This window comes from Balaenoptera ricei, chromosome 19 (assembly GCF_028023285.1).
Source record: "Balaenoptera ricei isolate mBalRic1 chromosome 19, mBalRic1.hap2, whole genome shotgun sequence".
Classification (NCBI taxonomy): domain Eukaryota; kingdom Metazoa; phylum Chordata; class Mammalia; order Artiodactyla; family Balaenopteridae; genus Balaenoptera; species Balaenoptera ricei.
In genome coordinates, this window is record NC_082657.1 from 2,172,240 (window position 1) to 2,196,920 (window position 24,681).

Sequence of the window (24,681 nt, forward strand, 5' to 3'; positions counted from 1 at the left end):
AATCACTTGACATGTGATCTGGTTCAGGATACCCTACCCCCAAATGTGGCACCTGGCATATTGAAGCCGAAGGGGTTTGAGAAAACAGCCAAAGCAGGAAATTAACTCTCAGCTCGCCTTTCCCCTTCTTCCCTGAAACAGGTCATAAATCCCTCATGGGAGACGTTCCCTCCCTATACCAGGAGGAAAGGAGTATCCTTACCTCCAAAGAAAAAGGAACGCTTCCAAGAAGAATCCTAACACACAGGCCTTGCTAAGTTTCCACCAAGTTATTACACTGACCTCCTATTCCTTAACCTATTATAGTCTTCCACAACTGTCCACGCCCTATCAAACCTAGCATAAAATACTCAGGTCTGTTTCTTTGGGTCTTCATTTCCTTAGGAAGGCTCTTGTGTCATGTAAAAGTTATATTAAAACAACTTGTAAGCTTTTCTCCTGTTAATCGTCTTTGTTAGTTAATTTTCAGACCCACCCAGGGACCATAAGAGGGTAGAGGAAAAAATTTTCCTCCACTACGCATGTATTTAATCATATTTGATTCTTATATTTAATAAGTTACTGTCCTTTCACTCTGGAGAGACAAACTGAGGCTCAGAGAGTTTAAATGACCTCTGAATTGTAGATTTCCAGATAAAATACACAGGAGGGCACCTCTGGGGAATCCCCCCACCAGGAGTTTGTGTGTTCCGACTTTGTGAGACTAGGCTTGACTCTGCAAGAGTCTGCACGTGTATACCTAAAAAGTCATCACCAAATCTCAGGTCATAGGTTTTTCTCTTATGTTTTCTTCCAGGAGTTTTCAAGTTTTGGTTTTACGTTTAGGTGTGTGATCCATTTTGAGTTCATTTTTGTGATGGGTACAAGGTCTGTGTCAAGAAATATTAACCATTATGTCATCATTATCATCACTACCATGAACATCATTATGCATAAAATAATTATTGCCCGTTTCAGTATGCTTTTCCCACATACCTTGAGCCCCTGCCCGATAAATATTCTTTAGTTAAATACAAATGGCTCCTAAACACAGGAAAACATGTTCTACCTTGCTCATGAAAAAAGAAACATACACTAGAACTGCCTTGGGTTTCTCAACCTTGGTTTTGGAAAATATGAAAAAGCATCATATAATACTGAGAATGCAGGCTTGCTCACACAGGCTGGTGGGGGGGTCTAAGCTGCAACAGTGTCTATGGAACGCAATTTAGAAATCTCTATCAAAATGACACACACATGTGCACTCTGCCTCAGCGATTCCACTCCAGGGGATTTATCTTCCTAGCAGATTTACACACCGCGGAATCACTGAAGGTCAAAGTTATGCACTGAATACTGGTAGCAAAGGGCTGAAAACAACTCAACCACCCAGTAGTCAGGAATGGGTTAAATAAATCAAGTCACAACTATACAACAGAATCCAAACAGCTGTTCAAGAACAGTGAGCAAATTCTCTTTGTACTGATATGAAAAGCTCTCCAAGGTATACTGGTATGTAAAAAATGAAGGCACAGAATAGTGTGCAAAGTCTGCCACCTTTTGTATAAAAAAGGGAGGAAATAAGACCATGAGTATTTTTGCAAACATAAAAATATATGTATTATTTTTGGACAAATATATAATTATACGTAATAGTGAATCTATGTATCATAATGATAGATGTATTATATATTACTTAAGTACACATTTTATGTTACAGTATATATCATATTGTGCAAGTGTCATATTATACATTGTATTATATCTTTACATTTTAAATTTATTTATAAGATATATATTATATTTATATTTTAAAAATATTTTATATTTTAAAATATATTTATTTGTATTACAGATATATATGTACAGAACCTATATTATAGTACAGATACACGTTTATAATATATATCAATGATAACCAGACGCATCTGTGTGTATAATGCACAAATACATACACATATATATCTACTTATATATACATAAAGAAATTGTGGAAGGACGCTGAAAACATGCATGCTTTCATAATTATTCAATATAATTATTCATAAATATTTAAATAATTGCACTGGTTATCTGGGTGTATGTGGTTTATGGCATTAAAGATTTGGTGGGTGAACACCACACACAAAAATAAACTCAAAATGGATTAAAGACCTAAATGTAAGGCCAGACACTATAAAACTCTTAGAGGAAAACATAGGCAGAACACTCTATGAGAGTAATGGAAATAAAAACAAAAATAAACAAATGGGACCTAATGAAACTTAAAAGCTTTTGCACAGCAAAGGAAACCATAAACAAGACGAAAAGACAACCCTCAGAATGGGAGAAAATATTTGCAAATGAAGCAACTGACAAAGGATTAATCTCCAAAATTTACAAGCAGCTCATGCAGCTCAATATCAAAACAACAAACAACTCAATCCAAAAATGGGCAGAAGACCTAAACAGACATTTTTCCAAAGAAGCTATACAGATTGCCAGCAAACACATGAAAGAATGCTCAACATCACTAATCATTAGAGAAATGCAAATCAAAACTACAATGAGGTATCACCTCACACCAGTCAGAATGGCTATCATGAAAAAATCTACAAACAATAAATGCTGGAGAGGGTGTGGAGAAAAGGGAACACTCTTGCACTGTTGGTGGGAATGTAAATTGATACAGCCACTATGGAGAACAGTATGGAGGTTCCTTAAAAAACTAACAATAGAACTACCATAGACCCAGCAATCCCACTACTTGGCATATACCCTGAGAAAACCATAACTCAAAAAGAGTCATGTACTGCAATGTTCATTGAAGGTCTATTTACCACAGCCAGGACATGGAAGCAACCTAAGTGTCCATTGACAGATGAATGGATAAAGAAGATGTGGCACATATATACAATGGACTATTACTCAGCCATAAAAAGAAACGAAATTGAGTTATTTGCAGTGAGGTGGACGGACCTAGAGTCTGTCCTACATAGTGAAGTAAGTCAGAAAGAGAAAAACAAATACCGTATGCTAACACATATATATGGAATCTAAAAAAAAGGTTCTGAAGAACCTAGGGGCAGGACAGGAATAAAGATGCAGACATAGAGAATGGACTTGAGGACACGGGGAGGGTGAAGGGTAAGCTGGGACGAAGTGAGAGAGTGGCACGGACTTATATACGGTACCACATGTAAAAGAGATAGCTAGTGGGAAGCAGCCACATAGTACGGGGAGATCAGCTCGGTGCTTTGTGACCACCTAGAGGGGTGGGGTAGGGAGGGTGGGAGGAAGACGCAAGAGGGAGGAGATATGGGGATATATGTATATGCATAGCTGATTCACTATGTTATACAGCAGAAACTAACACACCATTGTAAAGCAATTATACTCCAATAAAGATGTTAAAAAAAAATTGGTGGGTGGCACGTGCACACACACACACACACAAACGGTGAGCAGACTTTCCACTGCATACTGCTTATTTAATTAAAAAAAAACTTAAACCATGTGTTAAGTATTGAAAACATTACTAAAGCATTTACAGGAAGCAGGTCTTCCGTCCCCTCCAATCCAGCCTGGTTCTCGCGCGCCCCCCAGCGGAACCTGCCGGAAGCGGCCTGCGTTTCCCGCGCAGCCCTCCGGCCGCCCCACAGGGCGCACGCGCAGACCGCACACAGCGCATGCGCCACGGGTTTGGGCGCCAAGTCCGAGGCGGAGCGATTCAGTCAGGCGTCGGCGGCGTCGGGCGAGTACGGTGAGCGCGTGGTGTCCCGGGCCCGGACACGGCGGGAGGCACGTGGGGGCGCGGAGAGGGCTCGCGGGCAATGGAGGCGCGGGCCTACCTGAGGCGACGCTGGGGCGGCCGGGCCCCTTCACTGGGAAGTCGACGGGAAAGGAGGCGCTAAGTAGCGGCCCTGAGGGGAAGAGGCGGGAGGCCGCGCGGGCGGTTGTCGGCTCTGAGGAGGACGCGGCGGCCTCCCTGCCCCTCATACCTCGGCCTCCTGCTAACGCCCTCCTCAGCCATAAGGCTTTCCGGGCCGGACGGATCCGCCCGCCCCCGCCCTCCCCCACCAAACACCCTCCTTTCCCCCTGAGGACCTTCGCGCATCCCCTCCAGGGCACCCCTCCCCTTCGAGGACCCCCCCCTTCCCCTCAGAACACGCTCCTTCCCCCTTGAGGACCCCCGCCCTCCTCCTCAAGGACCCCACCCCGGCCCTTCCCCCCGGAACACCCTCCTTTCCCCTTGAGGACCTTCGCGCATCCCCTCCAGGACACCCCTCGCCTTCGAGGACCCCCCCCTTCCCCTCAGAACACGCTCCTTCCCCCTTGAGGACCCCCGCCCTCCTCCTCAAGGACGCCACCCCGAGTCTCCCCCCCAGAACACCCTCCTTCCCCCTTGAGGACCCTCCCCCGCCCTCCCCCCAGAACCCCTCCTTCCCTCTTGAGGACCCCCACCCTCCCCTTCGAGTACCCCCCAGCCCTCCCCCTCCAGGACCCCTGCCTTCCTCCTCAAGGACCCCACCCCGGCCCTTCCCTGGCCAGAACACCCTCCTTCCCCTTGAGGACCCCCCTCCTAAAGGACCGCCTTCCCTTTTGAGGACCCCCCCAATCACTTTCCCTCCCCCCCGTAGGCCCCCTCCGCTCCGCATTCAGACCCCACGCCCCCTTAAGCCCCCACCTCTCCCCTCAAGGCCCAGCTCTCGTACTTGGCCGTGCCTTGGTCCCGCCCCTCTGCCCTGTCCCTGACTGTCTCCCAGCTCCGCCCGCTTTCTCTACCGCAGCTCAGCTCCTTCATTCTGCGCCCCCCCACTCTGTCCCGCCCTTCCTCTCTGCGTTTCTCCCCCATGCTCTGGTTCCACCTCTCCTCTCCCAGTCCCTTACCTTCCCTCTGCCTCAGCACTGCCCCACTCCTGCGGCACTGCCTCAGTCCCACTCTGCGTCTGTCCCCTCTGCCTTGGCCCCGGCCCCCCCCATCTCAGTCCCACCCCTCCTGTCTGTGTTCCTTCCCCTTGCCCCATGTCTCCGTCTCCCTCAGCCCTGTTCCCCCTTCTCCTCCACTTGTGTCCCAACCCTCCTCTCCGTATCCTTCCCCTCTGTGCTGGCTCTCCGCAGTCCTGCCTCTCTTCTCTGCTGCTCCTTTACCTGAGTCCTGCCCCTTCTTTCTGTGCGCCTGGCCCCTGCCCCGGCACACCCCTCCTTTCCCAGACTGGCAGCTCTCTTCTGCGCTTCCTCCTTAGCCTGCCCCACTCCTGCTCTGCTCTGCCCCTGCGCTCTGCGGTGCCTTGCTTTGCTCCCTTTCTCTTGCCTCGCACCTCTCTTGTGTTTGCTCCCTTCAGCCCCTGCTTCCTCCTCGCACCACAGCCTCTGCCCACCTGGGATCTCTCCGTCTCCGCCCCCTTCTCCCTACACTCTCATCCCCGTTTCTCTGGAAGTTCTTTCCTACTCAGAAATCAAACAACCTACCACCTCTCATACATTTTTTTTAGGAACTCTTGAGCTTTTTTTTTAGTGTTTAACGTATTGGCTACTTTTGTCACTACTGTCTAGCATGCTTCCCTGGAGAACGGGGTGGGGGGGCGGGGGTGAGATAGAAGGGGCTAATCGGGTAGAAAGGATAGGAAGTATAAATATTACCTTTCTCCTTTCAGGAAATTTACTTGCTGCCCTGTTTCGTTTCAAAATTCATAATATTTTTGCATTAAATTACATAATACATCTATTTTCGTCTTACTATAAAACATGTTTCTTAATAGTAGACTTAAAAATTGATTCTTCAGGATGGTATGCCTCGTGATTATCAGCTCCCACCTTATTTAAACCTTACAGCAACATGAGAAAAAAGGTCTTTCTTCTTTTTCCTTATTTTCACAGATGAGAGAAGCTAAATTTATTTATTTAGTTATTTATTTATAATTAATTAATTTTTGGCTGCGTTGGGTCTTTTTTGCTGCACGTGGGCTTTCTCTAGTTGTGGCGAGCAGGGGCTACTCTTGGTTGCGGTGTGCGGGCTTCTCATTGCGGTGGCTTCTCTTCTTGCGGAGCACGGGCTCTAGGTGCGCGGGCTTCAGTAGTTGTGGCACACAGGCTCAGCAGTTGTGGCTCGTTGGCTCTAGAGCGCAGCCTCAGTAGTTGTGGTGCACAGGCTTAGTTGCTCCGCAGCATGTGGGATCTTCCCGGACCAGGGCTGGAATCCATGTCCCTTGTACTGTCAGGTGGATTTTTAATCACTGCACCACCAGGGAAGTCCCGAGAAAAGCTAAATTTAGAAAGGTGCTACTAATTACCCACGTTTCCACATCATTTTGTGTAGATGGCTAATGTTCCAAAATAAAGAAACCATTTACTTCCCATATGTCAAGTAAATATTTAATAATGAATGTTTAAAGTGGAAATGAAATTATATTCTTCTAAGGAACTTTTTGGTGAATGGAGAAATCAGAAGTGCAATTATGAATTATTTTCAAAATAATTGAAATAGGAGTGGTGACATCCCCTAAATTTTGATATATAACCAAAATTAACAGCTTTCAGTAGTCAAGAAAGAATGAAATAAATTAGGCATTTGTTTCAGGAGATTCCCAAAGTCCCACAAACAAACTGATAAAACTCTAAAGGAACCAGGAGTGAGAAAATAATAAAGATAAGTGAAACTAATACATGAGAAAACAAAAATAATGGCATTGGGACTAGCAGCTGGTACTTGGGATGAGTGGCAATAATGAAAAAAACAATAGCAGTAATTAACAAAAAAGACAAACTAGGAATAAAGCAACATTGATTAGAGACAGGATAAAGTTGTGTACTTAGGAGATTTCATATTCTCAATCATGTGTTAATATATTTCAACTTCAAGAAAATGGATGATTTTCCAGGAAAAGTATTTTTTAAAAATTGGGTTCAAGAAATAGAAAACTTGAGCAGACCAATGAGCATTACAAAGCACCGAACAAAGTCATTAATTGGTTGACATCAGAGAGCCTTTTGCCCAGATGGTTTTAGTGGTATCAAGAGTTAAAAAATAAAGTTTGAGTAAAAAATTGTTAGGAAGAAAAACAATGTGCCAAGAACTACTGAGGTATGTGGTTAAAAGTTGGATGATAAGGGATGTAGGATTAGGATAAGACTGAGCTCCAAAAGATAAATATTTAAGGGAAGCAGAATCAAGAATTTATGTAAAAGAGAGAAAAGGATGGATGCTGAGGGTGCCCTCTGAGGAGACAGAGCCATGAGCCTGGAGAGCCTTGACTGTTCAAGGTCTTGCTTTCTCTCTTTGGGCCAGGAGAAAGAATTGTGACTCTGTTCTAGCTTTGGACCTGGCTAGTCTTGGGAGGCAGGCTGGCAGGATTTCACAGTCATTTCCACTACTCCTTTCTCAGGATCCTTCCCTGGAGGCTGCAGACCTAGAAATTCAATGCAGGGGGGCCTCACACATCCCAAGAAGGAAGCGATAGCAAATTTAATAATTGGTGGTAGGTGGGAAAGTTTTTAGAAAAAAATTATACTCTTCTCATACCTTATCCCAGACTAAATTCCAGCTAAAGAATTAAAATGAAATGTTTAAATAAAGAAATAAAATATATTTAAATATTTAACTGATCTCTGAATGGGTAGTGATAAATTGGACTTTGAAATATTAAAGTTCTATGAAGACTAAAGAGAAAGTGTGGCATGGTTGGAATTTTTTTTTAAGCAAATAGGTCAACGAGTGAATATCCTTTATTTATATGGAGCCTTTACCAATCAGCAATAGGAACACCCTGGTGGAAAAAGGGCAAAGGGTAGGAGCAATGTATAATTGGCCAATACATCTGAAAAAAGTAGTAAGCTCTATTATTAATCAACGGAAATGCAAAATTAAAGGATAAAATATATCTTTCATTTGTCTTATTGGCAACAGATTTTGAGAAATGATAATGTTCTTGGCTGGCAGAACTAGTTACATAATTTGCAGGGTGGAGTGCAAAATGAAAAAGTGGGGCCCCTTGTTTAAAATATGGAAAGTCTCAAGACAGCAACAAGAGAGCATTAAATTAAGCTTGAGCCCTTCTGAGGCTCTGTGTGACTGCACTGGTTACATGCCCATGAAGCTGGCCTATTGACTTGCAAGGTGGGTATGTAATCTTATATATGGAGATTGGAAGAAGAAATTGGTGGAAGCCTTTGGGAGGAAAATTTGGCAGATTGTGTTAAGAACTTTTTAAAAAGTTCATACCCTTTGTCCAGTTAATTTCGCTTTTAGGAATCTGTCCTAGAAGGGAAATATCAGAGATGTGGACAAATACTTAGTTTCAGTGGTGTTCATGCATTATGATTTATAATAATGAAAAACAAAATGTCTTCAAACAGAAAAACTGCTTGTCATATAAATCACAGATGCATGTTTTTTAGTGGAGAGGAGAAAAGAAAAAAGGAAATGTTTCCCCCAAGTGACAGTTTTGTTCGTGATTTCATAGAGTGCACATTTTATAGAAGAAAAGTATTTTTTATTTTCCTGATCATAGAAGATAGAAGGTTCATTGTAGGACACTTGAAATTAGGAAGTAGTTTTGAGGGAGAAAGTATAAAATCACCAGTAAAAATAATTTGTAGTCTCACTGCTCATAGATAACCCCCTTGGTGTGGTATTTTGGTTTACTTTCCAGTTTTTTTTCCTGTGCTTTATATGGTTGAGTATACATTCTATATTCAAGTTTGTTTCCTGCTTTTTCACTTAATATTACAACCTAGATATTTCCCCACAACTATAACAAAGCTAAAAATTTTTTTAGTCAAATATAATACAGAAAAAGGCACAAACCATTAGTATATAGCTCAATTTTCACAAAACGAACACACTGTGTCCATGTCATGAGCTCCTGGATTAAGAAAATAGAACATTACCAGCTTTCCGGAAACCTCTTATGTTGTCCCCTCCCAGTCATTACCACTGCCCCCCGAATCTCAGTCCCAACTTTTACCACCATTCTGACTTCTAACACCTTAGACTTGTTTTGCTTCTTCTTGACCTGTGTACAAATGGACTCATATAATGTGGACCTTTTTTTGAGCCTGGTTTCTTTTACTCAACAGCAAGATGCCTCCATATTCTCAATTCTGTTTAGAATTCCACTGTTACGAATATACCATTCTACTGTGGCTCTGTCTCCTCTCGAACACTTAACTATCATCTGATTTTTTCATTTTGAATATTCTGGAGGGTGTGTAGTGATATCTCATCGTGGTTTTAATTCAAATTTCTCTGATAACTAATGAAGTTGAGCCCTGTTTCGTATATTTACGGCCATTTAGCTGTCTTCTTTTATGCAGTACCTGCTCAGATCTTTTAACTTTTTTGCTCTTGTTTTGTTTGCCTTTTTCTTACTGATTTGTATGATTTCTTTATATATTTTGCATATGAATCCAGTTCTTTGTAGGACATATGTTTTGTAAGGATCTTTCCTCATTCTGTATTAACTCATTTAAATTCACTTTTTTAAGTGACATTCTTCTGTGATTCATCAGTTAGTTCAGTTCATTGTGGTTTGGGGTTCAAGCCTCTTTTCCCTTCACTGCCATTTCTGAAATTTTACTAGCCTGTGCCTGTGGATCTTCTAGACCTGGTACTGTGACTGAGGCATCATCCTGTCTGTAGATGTGCAAATCTATGTGAATGTTCATTTAGACATTTGTGTGAAAAGAGCTAACTTCCTTTGCTTCAAATAACCTTTACTGTCCAGTCCTAACTGTGGAAGCCATTTGTGAGTCTCTCTATGTAATTTCTGCAGGTCCTGAGGTTTCTGAATCCTTTCTTCATCTGGTACAACTCTGCACACCATCTTCCACAGCAGTGTCTTCTGAAGCAGCCTGCCTTTTAGAGTATTTTCATCCTTTGAAGGGCCAAGCTGTAAAGATGCTGCATATGACAGAGGTTTTGGATATCTTGAGGAATCCCCAGCTCATTCATCTACGTGATCAAGAAAAAAATCCAGAAACCATCCGCATAAGAAACCCAGGGGCTCTGAAAGTTTCTCACCAAAAGTTTAGGCATTTTCAATACCTGTCAGTGACTGAGCCTCACCAAGCTGTGAGCCAGATCCAGGAGCTCTGCTGGCAATGGCTGCAGCCAGAGACCCGCACCAAGGAGCAGGTGATGGAGCAACTGGTGCTGGAGCAGTTTCTGAATGGTCTGCCAGAGGAGGTTCAGACATGGGTGAGATCAAAACAGCCCAAGAGCAGCAAGGAAGCAGGAAACCTGGTGGCAAACTTGATCCAAGCGTGTGAGGAGAGAGGTGAGAGAGGAAAGATGCAACTGGCTGTATTTATTGAACATTTGCTGTATGCTTGGCATGTAATAGGGAGCTTAATAAAGATTTGTTGAATGACTGAACAAATGAATTTTATAATCCAGTCTCATCTGCCTAATCTTGTGTGAAATGGAAGAAATTAGGGGTTTGGCTTTTGCTTATTTATTATTTCTCTAGGAGTACCCCTTCTCTCCAGCTTTGTTCCCCCTCCCTTCCACATTTCTTATTAAGCCTAAACTTTAGTATCAACACAAAAGACCACACAACCAAAAAAAAAGGCATAAAATGTGGGAGATACGAGGCCTGGAAATTTAACTTCTGTTAAAATTTGACTTGTCGCTTAGCAACTCAAGTTACTAGATTGGAACTAAGGGCATTTCAATAATGAGAGAAGAAAGCTGTTCACTCCTAATAGTCCTTTGAATAAAATTGATACTAAAAACAAAGTATTGTTTGGGTGTATATAGAGAAAGACAAGGAGAGAAAGGCAAGGGAACAAGACTTGGGTGTGGACCAGTGGGATGGGTTAATTACATTTAAAAGTATAAACAAATAAATCTGAAATAAACATGAGGGTCATGCATGGCTGAATACTGATGTGTCATGAATTAAGGATTCTGATCAGTCCTGTGCACCTGAATTCCTTAAAAGAATTTTGAAGATGTTAATAGTGAACATGTTGGACACTTAAAATGTACTACATTCTAGGTATTTTATAATATTCACTTACTTCTCTTAATAGCCCTTGAAAGAGGTATTACCCTCCTTCCATAAATGAGGAGACAGAGGCACAAAAACGTTGACTGACTGGTCCCTGGTCCCACGGTTAGTAATTGGCAGTCAGGATTCAGCTGGGAGGCTGGCACCAGCGTCTGCTCTTAATCATGGTGTTACACTGCCTCCAGTGGACATGGGGGATATTGTCCCACGTTGGTTTTAAACTTGGCCAAAGGCACAGCCTTTGATGGAGCTGGAATTCAGGGGAAAGGAAAGCGCTCTCTAGGATATGAGAAAGAAATTACACATTAATGAAAGGTACACTTAGAGACTGCAGGCAAGGAAGGCCTTCAAGGTTCAAGTTTCTTTAGGGAAGGTGGTGGTTGTATTCTAGATCAGTGAGTGAAAAAGATGTAGGGAAAGCTTAGTAATAAGAGTTGCCATTTTTTTTTTTTTTTTTTATTGATTATTTTTGGCTGTGTTGGGTCTTCGTTTCTGTGCGAGGGCTTTTCTCTAGTTGCGGCAAGTGGGGGCCACTCTTCATCGCGGTGCACGGGCCTCTCACTATCGCGGCCTCTCTTGTTGCGGAGCACAGGCTCCAGATGCGCAGGCTCAGTAGTTGTGGCTCACGGGCCCAGCCGCTCCACGGCACGCGGGATCCTCCCAGACCAGGGCCCGAACCCGCATCCCCTGCATTGGCAGGCAGACTCTCAACCACTGCGCCACCAGGGAAGCCCCAAGAGTTGCCATTTTTAAAAAATGCATGCTGTGTGCTTTACATATGTAACGTTTAATCCTTACAGGAGCCCTTAGAAGTAGAGGTCTTATCATTTGCATGTTACAACTGGGAAACTGAGGTTCCCTGGTGACTGAATGGACGATGAGGCTAGGACCACTGATATAAATAAAGAGGAACTTCTGCTTTATTTGGAAGGCACTGAGAAGCAATGGAAGGGTTTAGAGGTGGGAGATAACCAGAACTCTTTTCTGGAACTTGCCATATTGAGCTGAGAAATGACTTCTGTGGTCTTTTTCTTGTCATAGGAAGTCCAGGACTGCTGCTCCCTCCCTTGGCAGGACAGGGTGGCGTGGGGGTGGCAGGCTACTCTCTGCACCTGTGGGTGCTGCCAGACTGGACTCAAGCCCATGGTCATTTCTGCTCCCTTCTAGGTTTCCCTGCTCGGGACTCTGTCCTTACAGAAAAGAGAAACACCGAAGAACACCAAAAGAAGGACACAACGATGTTTGACAGTATGCCATCTGCTAGATCTCAGGTGAGTCGAGCTTTCTTCTGATTTAGTTCTCCAATATGGGGACCTCACCTTCCTGATTTCCAGACCTTCCCCGTCTAATTAAACCACATCCTCATTTCCTCAAAGTCTTTATATAAACATTACCTAACTGAGCCTTTGCCTGGCTTTTGTATAAAAAATGTTCTTCTGACTCTTCGTATTCCCCTTCCCTGCTTTATTTTTCTGTGTCACACTTATCACCACCCCACATACTATATCTTCAACGTTGTCACTCTTTTCCTGTCTTTTGAATTAATTTTTCGTTGTTTTATATTCCATTTTATCTCCACTTTTGGCTTAGTCAAAACCACCCTCATGTGGTTTGTACTATTATTATGCTCCTTTTTATATATGAAATAAATGGCAGCTATTACAGGGACATGATACTGTTGTGAGGTGTTTTTTTTTTAAATTTGCTCCTTAATGTTCTTTTTAAATCACATTTTGAAACCTAGAAGAAATTAATATGCTGCACTTCCTTTAGAAACAGAAAAAAATTCATGGGAGGGGGTGACGATTAGGAAAAAAATTGTCTAAAAATGCTCCTTGAGGGAGAGATGGGGGGAAAAAGTTGAGAAACACTGTCCTAGATGATCTGTTCCTGAGAGTAGCCCTCTGTCCTTAACAGTGTCCGTGTCAAGGATCCCAAGTGAAGATGCCCACAGGGACTACTGAGGTAATATAAACGAATACCATATGTAAGTGGGTGTATTATGACAAACTGGGGGGGCACCTGCCCCACCTAAGGGGCAGCTATGACTCAGCTTCAGCTGATGGCACCGTGTGAGAATGTGGGTCCAGATCCCCAGATCTTCTGATTTTTTTTAAAGAGAAGCCAAAAATCCAGTTAATAATTTGAAATATACAAATTTTTTGGTGTTGGCAGCTAATATGAATTTTGAAGAAAGAATTAAAAAAAACACATGTGAGCCAAATAAATCCCTCTGTAGGAGCTGGACAGCCAGTATATGCCCTCTAGTTTAAGTCATATGTTCATTGATCTGCATAATGTTTCCATAAAAACACAAAAGATGTATATCAGTAAAATGGGTATCATAGTCTTATGTAGTCTTCTAATATCTGCTTTTTAAATTTGCCCTTCGGTTACCAAAATTGTTGCATGTAACTGTAGTTAATTAGTTTGTATTGCTGGAATACTATTCCATGGTATGACTATACCATAATATATTTATTTCTTCTACTATAAATGAATGTTTGGGTCTTTTCCATATTTTGGATGTTATAAGACAGATGTTATGAACATATCTATCTCCAAGTACACATGAGCAAATATACCTAGGAACAGAATTTCTGAGTCCAAAGTGGTTTACTAATTTACATTTCCCTTAGCATCTTATAAGAGGCCCCAAAGGTCCACATTTTAGACAATATTTCGTATTGTCAGACTTCTTAATTTTTGTCAGTTGAATGGGTATAAAATCATACTTTGTCATTTTGAAATGTATTTTCTTATTTATTAATAAGATCGAATATCTCTTCATATTTATGAGCTCTTTGTGTTTTATGGATGAGTCACTGAGGCTTAACCTATCCATTCTCATAAAGCTTGTTAGAAAGAACCAGATCCAGAACCTAAACCCAACTGTCTCTGATTCCTGAGGTTGAGGTATACTGCTTAGCTTTTAATTATTTGCATTTTTTCTTTCTTTATAAAGTGATTTAAAAGGATTTTTCTCCTGCAACCCAAATCTTTCAAAATTAGCAGCAGGAACTATCTCAGAAATGTTCTCACTTCTCTCAGACTATAAGACAAAAAAAGGTATCTTTCTAAGTCCCTAGAAATAATCTAAGTGGATTATAACACTTGGATTAGAAGCTTTCTGCTGGTCTGAACATCTGCTTCATGGTCAGTCCCCCTCTCATCAGGCACCTTTCCCCCTCCTTGGGATAATTCCTGGATTTCGATCATTTAGGAGTGTGTCTGGTATTTTAGGAGCTGGTGACTTTCAAGGATGTGGCTGTGGACTTCAGTCCAGAGGAATTAACCTACCTTAGTGCTGCTCAGAGGAAACTCTACCGGGAAGTGATGCTGGAAAATTATAGGAACCTGGTCTCCCTAGGTAAGCTGTGATGACCAAAATTGTCTCCAGACATTGCCATATGTCCCTGGTGGCAAAATCATTGGAAACAGCCTTTATTTTTCTTCTGTTTAAATTTGCATCTTCCTTATTATCTCACCGTCTTTATAACCCAGGCTAGGAGTTCCTGTGGGTACAGGACAGAACCCCCAAGTTATGAGTCTCCTTCTTCAACAGGGTACCAGTTCCCTAAACCTGACATTATCTCAGGGCTGGAAGCAGAGGAGTCACGTGCAGTGGAGGAAGACAGCAGTACAATGATATGTCAGGGTGAGTAGTGAGACAGGAATCGTGGGAAGACAACCCTGGTCAGCCAGGAGGGGCCTGGGAGCTGTTCCCCAAAGCCCTCTCAGCTCAGGGAGAAGGTTGGTAAGTGCTCTCACCTCAGGGGTTCATGCCGCTTCCCCACATCACGTGCACTCGGTACTTCTTTCATCTCCTCTCTGAAGCTCATCTCTTCCTGCAGCATGAGTTCCTCTCCTGCGCAGCTCCAGGGAGGCCAGTTTCCCTTTTCTCTAGTGTTCCAACTCCTGCATTCATTCATGCCTTTCCCCTGGCAGCTAGAAATCAGAGGTCTTTCCTCTTTAACTGAGACAAGCAAAAAACTTTGGCGTGATACCACTCCTCTTTCCAGCCCCACTCAGAGAGTTGCCTTTATAAAGCACAGACTTTTGACCAGCTTCTTACCACCCTCAAAAGAAAATCCAAACTTTTAGCAAAACATTTAAATCCGTCCCACTCTGGCCTAAAATTCACATCCCAGCCTCATCTCTCACAGATATTCCAAGTAGAAACCTGTGTTGCTGGCTCCCCAGGACTGTGTACTTTCACAGTTCAGTGTCTTTGCTCAGGATGTTTCATAAGCTTGCCACCCCCTTCACTGCTTACTGAGCCCTGATGCCATCCCCTCCGTTGAGTTTTTCCTGTTCCTAAATGGAATCAACCCCCACCCCCATCTCTTCTCCTGTAGTCATTTATTGCCTGATTGGGGTCCTTTTTACAGACTTATTATGACCATCTGGTTGGATAATGCTTTGCTCAAAATAGGCATTTAATAAATGGTGAATTGAAGGGAATGGGGTAAGATTAGAGATTGGGAGCCAAGAAAAGAGTTAGAATCCTTTTGCTTTATTCTGAGCAAGAGGTTGTTGACCTGTTTACTCCAGCGTTTCCCTAATGGTCCTGTAGAACTATGGTAATAGGCGTTCTCTAAAAAAAAAAAAAAAAAAGTGTTCCATGACGAGATCAGTTAGAGAAATGCTGCCTACTATATTTCCCCTCTTTGGAATTTGAGATGCTGATCAAAGGTTCTGAAGAGTCCTACAGGATTGAAAGCTGCTTGACTTGCATCCTATGGTATCTCCCAAATTGACTTGACAGTGGAATCCCTTTATTGCCACAGCTATTAGTTTCTCGGAATAGTAGTAATTTGCCAAGCATGGTCTGGATGCAGACAAACCCCAGTCCCAGCTCTTTCTCTGGTTTCCTCCTTGTTCTCCTGTCTGTGTCTCTGGCATCTTTGTCAACATTCCGTCCTCCTGGATGGTCTCTTTTCTGCCTCATCCTCACCCTTCCTTGCTTACTGTCCTTTGCATCCTCCCATTCTCTCCTTAGGTTCCCAGAAAACTCTCAAACCTCTTTAAGAACTGTTCTGCTATGTTTGGTCTCTTTCTTCTCTTTCTACTGTAATGATGTGTCTCTCTGAGTAAAAATAGTAGAGGAACTTTTACATTGCTTTTAGATTGGGAGAAAAAACCTGAAACCAAAGATCTAACTCCAGAGCAAAGCCTGCCTATAGAAAAATCATCCTCAGGGGCAGGAAGACAGGATCTGGAGGTAGGTAACTTCTGGTGTGTCTATGTAAGAGAGTCTTCTCCTGATGATGCATTGGGTTTGCACCAGGTCAACCAGGAGAAACTTTTGAGTCCGGTAAAAATGAATGACCCAAAGACCCTTGCTCAGGAAAGAAGCCATGACAGTGATCAATTTGAGAGATGCTCAGATCTCACTAAACAGTCAGAGGGTCTTCTAGGGAAGGATCCCCAGGAACGCACTCCTCCTGGAATTTGCACCAGTCCCCAGCCGGTGGACAGCAGGCCTTTCGTCCAAGAGAACAAACACAACAGAAGTGAATTTTGTGAAAGAAGCTTTAGTACCCAGTTGGCCCGTGAGAGACACGAGCAGATCCATACAGGGAAGAAACCCTTTGAATGTAAACAGTGTGGAGAAGCCTTCTTCTTCATGTCACACCTTACCAGACATCAGAAGACTCATTCATGTGAGAAGTCCCCTGGATGCAATGAAGGTGGAAAGTCTTTCACTCAGCGTGCAAATATCAATGGCTGCGTAAGAATTCATAGTCAGGAGGACTACTATGAATGTTTCCAGTGTGGCAAAGCTTTTATCCAGGATGTGCATCTTTTTCAACATCTCAAGGCCCACGAGGCAGCAAAAGCCCTTCCACCCGCGTTGCCCCGAAACAAGACACATTTAATTCGATATCAGCGGAAACATGACTATGTCGGAGAGAGAGCCTGTCAGTGTTGTGACTGTGGCAGAGTCTTCATTCATACTTCACATCTCATTCAGCACTACAGAATTCATGCTCAAGAGAGGCCTTACCAGTGTCAGCTGTGTGGGAAGTGTTTCAGCCGACCCTCCTACCTCACTCAACATTATCAACTCCATTCTCAAGAGAAACCGGTTGAGCGCAGTTACTGTTGAAAAACCTTCACTCAGAACATTCTCAACACTTTTGACTTTCCCCTGGAGTGAGACCCTTTGAGTGCTCTGAATATAAGAAGGCCTTCGACCAGCCCTCACACCTTGTTAACGACTTGAAAATTCATCGTGGTGTGGTCAGAAAACAGAATGGTTGCAAGAGGTTAGAACAATCTTTTTGCAAAGGAAGAGTCAGCACATGTGTCAGTCACCCAGGCAAAAAGCCTTACAAAGAATATTTTTGTTGCATACGAAAGAAGCTAATAGATTTTGCCCTTCTTTGGTGTTATCCATAGAATGGAGAACCTTGATTTTGACATCCTGACAAAAAACTTGCGACTGGCAGTTGGGCTCCAGACAGGAACTCTGTTGCCTAAATTTCTACAGAAGTGTTTACATACAGTATCTTTACCACATGGGATGTATCAGCAGAGGGCATGGTAAAAAGATTTTTGAGGTGTACCTATGTTGATTCATCCACAAAGCTGAAGTAATTGGTAATATGCTTACACAGTACTTGGTAATTTACAAAACATTGCCAAATGTATTATTTGATCTTTTAAGGAATGCTGCATTGTACCTAGTATGAGGATATTTATTTCATTTTTACAGGTATAGCAAACTTGAAACTCCAAGTTGTCATTTGATTTGACCTGGGTTGTAAGTGATGGGGCAAGAACTGAACCCCAGTGTGGTTTGGTTAAGTTTGGCTTTTGAGATTCCATGAGATATTTATTTTATATCTTGATGCTCAACCCAGGTTTGTTTTATTCTTGCCATATCCCCTCTGAAGAAAAGGTACAGTACTATACTGACTGCAGCCGCCTTCCTTTTTAGTAATCCCAACACTATTTCACATTAAATCAGATGGGGACACTTGTAGTATAAGGGGTTCAGAAAGCTTTTTTAAGGTGAAGTTCTGATAGCCATTTCTCTTACAATTTAGGGTTAGATGAATTTTTGAGACACTGATCAAGGAAGGATATTTTTGCTAACCACTTTCTTATAATTGGTCTTGGAGATCGTAAATCTGCTACTAATTAAGTAGAATTTTTGTAGTTTTCTGTAGTTGTTTGGAGGTTTGAGGTTTCGTATTTTTCTTTTTTTCCCCTCTCCTTCCTTTTAAAAAATCCTGTTTGAAAACAGTATTTCTGCTTTTCTTGGGCACTGGCATCATCAGCACGACCAGCTTCACCTAAAATCCTAATTCTTTGCTGGGCACACTTCACTGTTTAAAAGTATGAGCCCTGAATTGCACTAAAAATTTCTTTTATACCATATTGCTATAATGTAAAAGTTTTCCATCACTGACTTGGATGGTGGTCAGATACAAAGACACATGAGAACCAGTTGGATCCGGTGTCTCAGAACTTGACTCCTTGCCTGGAAGGGTGGGTTGCTGCTATTGTCATTCACTGCCCTGCTTTTTCTCATCCTGCCATTTTTGAGGTTGATCTATGATGTGTGGCTCCAAAGTCATGAAATTAAAAACAAACATGAACCTATACCAGCCAAATGAGTGCGAGCTACACATCCCCTCTTCTTCATTTCCCAAGTTCTTGATGAAACAGTCCTCACTGGCTGGTCCTGTTTTCTCACCACAGTCCACCCTCCAACCCACTATAAATTGGTTTCCGATTCCGCCACCACTACTGCAAAGGGACATAATGTCAAGATGTCTTATTGTTGACGATGTTAATTAACCTTTATTTGTTTCTCTTTGTAATTAATAAATATCTTGCAGGAGAAGCTTTGAGATCATGCAAGTATCTAGTTTCTCCTCACACTTTTACCTACTAAATTCTAGCATCTAGCAAGTGGATGTTACCTACAGCCATTTTTACTGTGTAGTATTGTAATGGTGATTTTTAATTTTCCTCATTCCTTCTACATTTAGTAATTAGAATTCTCCTTTGAGGAAGAATTGTCCTCCCTATTTATTTATTCAGTAATTTATATATATCAGTATGGATTCATGGGTGTTTATTTTATTCTATGGGCTGTAATTCAACACTACCATTACTTATTTTGTTCAGATTGTTCCAGCTCTGGCCACTGGGAGTCCTTTCAAGTTGGCTCCTCTCATCCTTTTCTGAACACTTCTTTTGCGCCCTGCTTAATTTCTCTCCCTTCACCTCCAGGAAAACGCCATGCCTTTATGATAGCTTCTACCTCATCACTGTCTTGTGAAATCTGCTGCTTTCCCCAGAGTCATAGGTTTACTCACACCCTTCTCAATATGTCATTTCATTTCTTCCTTCACCATTTTTGCTAAATCTATATTCTACCTGGTTTGTTATTTGCTTAACACTTTCTTTCAATTGTGTCATCTCTATTTTTTTTAAAAACTTCAATACATCTACCTAAAAAGGAAAATTTTAAATCAACTCAAAGGATTTTACCCAGACCATAATCAGATTTTCCCAATCATTTTCAAGATGTCCTTTAACAGTTGGCTTGTTTGAATCTGGATCCAAACATGCATTTGGTTGTCTGACCTCTTGATTCTCTCTCAATCTAAAGCAATCTCCTCTCACTTTTTTAATGCCTTGTGTCACCCCAAGAATAATGTAGAAATGTATTTCCCTCCTCTCTCCACCCAATTCCTAATATATCTAACAGTCTTGGTACTCCTTATATTCAGGTTTAATTTTTTTTTAATTTAGGAGCACTCATTTTTAAATTCTTAAATTTTTAATTGTGGTAAGAAACACATAACTTAAAATTAACCATCTCAAACATTTTAAAGTGTCCAGTTCAGTACTGTTAAGTAGAGTCACATTGTTGTGCAATAGATCCCCAGGACTTTTTCATCTTGCAAAACTCAAACTCTGTATCCATTAAACAGTAACTCCCCCTTTCCCCCTCCTTACAGCCCTGGCAACCATCATTCTAGCACTCTTGTTTTTTTTCCTTTAAAGCATTGTGTGATTATGCAAGTAATACTGGAAGAAACTGGGTTGGTTGTCCTGTGGAATGTCCCCCCTTCTAAATGTGTCTGTTTGCTTCCTGTAGTATCCTTAAGCTTGTTCCTCTCTCTATATTTTCTGTAAATGGAAGTTAGCTCTAAACTCTGGAGGCTTAATTAGATTCATCTGCAACTTCTTTGGCAAGAACACCTCATAGGTGGTTTTGTGTACTTTATATCATATCCCATCAGGCTTTTGGCTCTTCCCAAAGGTCCAGCCTTTTAAAGTCATTCTCCAAGCCACTGCACCATTCACACGCAATGAGGTTTCAAAGTTTTCACCATCACTCATGGTCCAGCTGCTTTAGTTCCTTCTTCATTACCTCTTCTAGACTTTTCTCAATGTGCCTCCCTCCATTACTCCACCTTGGTCTTTAGGTACTTGAATTAAGAGGTGGTGGAGACTCCTTGAGGGGTCTGGTGTGGGCCATTTGTTGAGGACCCTGGGCCAGGGATTCTTTTTTTTTTGATATTTATTCATTCATTCATTTATTCATTTATTTAGCTGCACCAGGTCTTAGTTGCAGCATGCGGGATCTAGTTCAACCAGGGATGGAACCTGGGCCCCCTGCATTGGGAGCGAGGAGTCAACCACTGGACCACCAGGGAAGTCCCTGAGCCAGGGATTCTCAAGAAAGTCAGGGAACATCAGACTTGACTTTGTTCTAATGCTTCTTTCATACCACAAAGGGCAGTGGTGACAATATGGAGAGCTAACTCTGCCTGTCACCCCTGGAGTATTTGGAACATATAGAATATGCATAAGCCACTGCCTCCACATTTTACAAGCTAAACTTGAGCTGACTGCAATGGCAGGTGTCTCAGCCTGTTACTTTGACTTTCACCTTGCTGCTTTTCTTGATGCTGTCCTAGTGGGCCCCCAAGGATAATGCTTTTCTTCTTCCCTGCTTTTCCCAACCAATTTGCAATATATCAGACAATTTGGGCACTGCTCTTATATTCAGGTTAATTTTTTTTTAATTAAAAACACTCATGTTAAAAAAAAAAAAACACTCATGTTTTAAGCTTTGATGATTATGCAAGTAGTACATATCTGTTAAAGAAAATTAGAAAATACATCTCTGGGGTTTTTTTTTGTTGTTGTTGGAATATTTGTATTTCTGTGTCTCAGCTCAAATAGACTTGCTGCTAAAAGGGGTAGACATTGTCCAGATGTTTTTTCCTATGTATAGGTTTATATAGATTTTTAAATAAAATATATTTTTATGAAATAGAGTCATACCATTAACATTGTTTTTTTTTCACTTGCTTAAGTACTTTTACTCAAATGATTTTATTTTTAACATCTTTATTGGAGTATAATTGCTTTACAATGGTGTGTTAGTTTCTGCTGTATAAAAAAGTGAATCAGTTATACATATACATATATCCCCATATCTCTTCCCTCTTGCGTCTCCCTCCCTAACATTGTTTTAAAGGCTGCAGTTTTCATACTAATATATCATGAACATCTGCCCATATTCATAAATATATCTCTCAGTTTCATCTTTTAGGACTGCCTGGTACTTGGTTGCATAGATGTGGCCTAATTGATTTCACTAGACTTCTAGGGTTGGAAACGGGGGTTACGGTAATTTATCTCTTTTTTTATTCCATTGAAAACCTTTTTAAAATTTATTTATTTTTATTTAGTTATAATTAACATACTATATTATATGAGGAGATGGGGGGACAGACCAAATAGGTGAAGGGAATTAAGAGGTACAAACTTCCAGCTATAAAATAAGTAAGTCAGCATCTTTATTCCTGTCCTGACTTACTTATTTTATAGCTGGAAGTTTGTACCTCTTAATCTCTTTCACCTATTTGGTCTGTGCCCCCATCGCCTCATATAATAAAGACACAGACATAGAGAATGGATTTGAGGACACGGAGAGGGGGAAGGGTAAGCTGGGACGAAGTGAGAGAGTGGCACTGACATATATATACTACCAAATGTAAAACAGATAGCTAGTGGGAAGCAGCCGCATGGCACAGGGAGATCAGCTTTGTGACCACCTAGAGGGATGGGATAGGGAGGGTGGGAGAGAGATGCAAGAGGGAGGAGATATGGGGATATAGGTATACATATACCTGATTCACTTTGTTATACAGCAGAAACTAACACAACATTGTAAAGCAATTATACTCCAATAAAGATGTTTTAAAAAAACAAAAAAATAAAATAAGTCAGAGGATTGTAATGTACGAATAGGGAATATAGTCAGTAATATAATGACAACTTTGTATGGTGGCAGATGGTAACTGGGTGTATTGTGATCACTTCATAATGTATAAGAATATTGAATCACTATGTTGTACACCTGTAATTTATCTCTTATGCGTGCATTGCTGCTGTAGTTACCCTTTCCCTTTATCTCTTGGGTCTTGGAATTTCCCTTAGCAATTTGCTCTGATGTCTTTGCATATGGTTTTGTTTCCCAAGGGGAAATTCCCAGCAGTAGAATTTCTAGGCCAAACGGTATGTGTATCTTGAAGACTTTGGAAACACTCCTGGCCTCCTCCCCTCAAGGTCTAAAAGTTGTGCTGATTTTTTTCTCTTGGGAACAATTAAACTATTCAACTCTCCCCTACACTCGCTTTCTCCGTGAAGAATTTGCACTCTGAACCCATCTTAGGGAAAAACAGGACTGACATCAGGCCTGGAAAGAGCCACAGATGAAATAGTTTGTTCAAACCCTCATTTTAACAGTTCTATTAGGTTTATTTTCCTCATTAAATAAGCAGTATTTAGCATATTAAATAAAATTTCAGAAAGCAAAGAAGGCTAATAAACTTCCCAAGGATGCTCTCAGTCACTACAAGCCCAGGATGGTAGTTGTGTTCACTGGTAGAAGAGCCCCTTGGCAGGGAAGGGAGAGGGTGGGCTTTAGAGCCAGGCTGACCTGAAGCCAAATCCAGACCCTTCCTTAGAAGCTGATTAAACCTCATTTTCTTAGGAACTGAGGTAACAGTGCCTCCCCCTGGAACTGTTGAAAGGCTGGGAGCTCACCCATGTAACAGAGCCTAACACTGCCTGGTACATAGGAGGCGCTCAGCAACCATTGGCTGTTCTAAGAGTTTTCTTAGTGACAATTAGTAAACTACAGGATTGTAAAACCACAGCCGCACATCAGACACAACCACATTTTATCATGTTTCAGTAGTCTCTGTACTTACAAGCTTTTCTGTAAGGTTTTTCATATAATTGCAAATTTGAAGTTCTTTTTTTCTCACCTATTTTGTAATGACAATTTTAAAATGACAATTATATAAAGGTTTGATTAACAGAGCATAAAGCATTGTATTTATAGTTGCTTTCTTAAGATAGATTTCCAAAAAGTGATATCACTAGATGAGACGTAAAAAACATCTCTGTGGTTCTCGAAAGATGGTGCTGAATTTGTTTGTGGAGGGGCATTCGCATCCCCCAGCTAGGGGGGGCCCAGGGGTGTGGCAAACGTCTCCCTCCTAAGTCAGTGACAGGTGTTGCTAATCAATCACGCTCTCTCTGGGTCCACTGAACCTGAAGACAGGCTTGTAATGGTTCTCGGCATACCACCCAGGTAAAACAAACTGAGCAGTTTGTACGTGCAAAGAAATGTCTTTGCTACGCCTGGTATAAATAAGCATTTGAACAATTTTACCAGCATTGGATATTTATTACTTAAAACAAACCAATGAAAAAGTTTGCCTATTTGATAAGCCAAAAAAGTGCTTCTTGCTTACTAATGAATTCTTCCCCCATATTTTTTTTAATATAAATTTATTTATCTATATTTTATTTTGGCCGCGTTGGGTCTTCGTTGCTGCACGCGGGCTTTCTCTAGTTGCGGCGAGCAGGGGCTGCTCTTCATTGCGGTGCGTGGGCTTCTCATTGCAGTGGCTTCTCTTGTTGCAGAGCACGGGCTCTAGGCATGTGGGCTTCAGCAGTTGTGGCACATGGGCTCAGTAGATGTGGGTCGCGGGCTTTAGAGCGCAGCCTCAGTAGTTGTGGCGCACAGGCTTAGTTGCACCGCAGCATGTGGGACCTTCCCGGACCAGGGCTCAAACCCGTGTCCCGTGCCTTGGCAGGCGGATTGTTAACCACTGCGCCACCAGGGAAGCCCCCCACCCCGCCCATATGCTTTTAAAGTTCTTTGTGTGTAATCTAGGCCTTGTGCCCATTTTAGCTATTGTGTCTTTGTGCTTGTTCTTTCTGATTTGCCTGAACTCTCTCCTTTTCTTAAAGTATGCATTTCTGAAAGATTCATGTTTTTCATTTTAAAGCAATACTTAGCTCATTAAAAACAATTTCTATTTTACAAAAAGGTAGATCTCCTACTCCTTCTGCCTTGCTGCCACTCGTGCCCCCAATACACCATGAACACCATTAACGTTTTGGTTTGTTTTCTTATAATTTAAAAATAATTGCCAGATTTATGAAAGTGCTTGCCTCTAGGGAGTGGTGGGGAAGAGGTCTAGTTCTCACGGTACCTCTGTTCTTTTTCACCTATTTATGCATGTGGCTGTAAGGTGTTCATAGTTTTCAAATAGATGTGATCATTCCATGTGTGCAGTAGCATATTTTTTCCACCCTGTTGTACACCTTACAGACTGCTCTATCACCCCCTTGTCAGTCGTTTTCACTTTGT

The 24,681-nt window shown here is 41.8% G+C and overlaps 1 protein-coding gene across 1 annotated transcript in view; it reads left to right on the forward strand.

The window, feature by feature from the left end:
• Positions 1 to 17,082, forward strand: part of ZIM2 (zinc finger imprinted 2) — a 129,286-nt gene extending 112,204 nt beyond the window's left edge. Inside the window, 4 exon segments of the mRNA XM_059904439.1 lie at positions 12,138 to 12,239; positions 14,170 to 14,340; positions 14,536 to 14,632; positions 16,224 to 17,082. Of these exon segments, the coding sequence (XP_059760422.1) occupies positions 12,138 to 12,239; positions 14,170 to 14,340; positions 14,536 to 14,632; positions 16,224 to 17,082 (1,229 nt within the window).
• Positions 17,083 to 24,681: the final 7,599 nt, after the last annotated feature.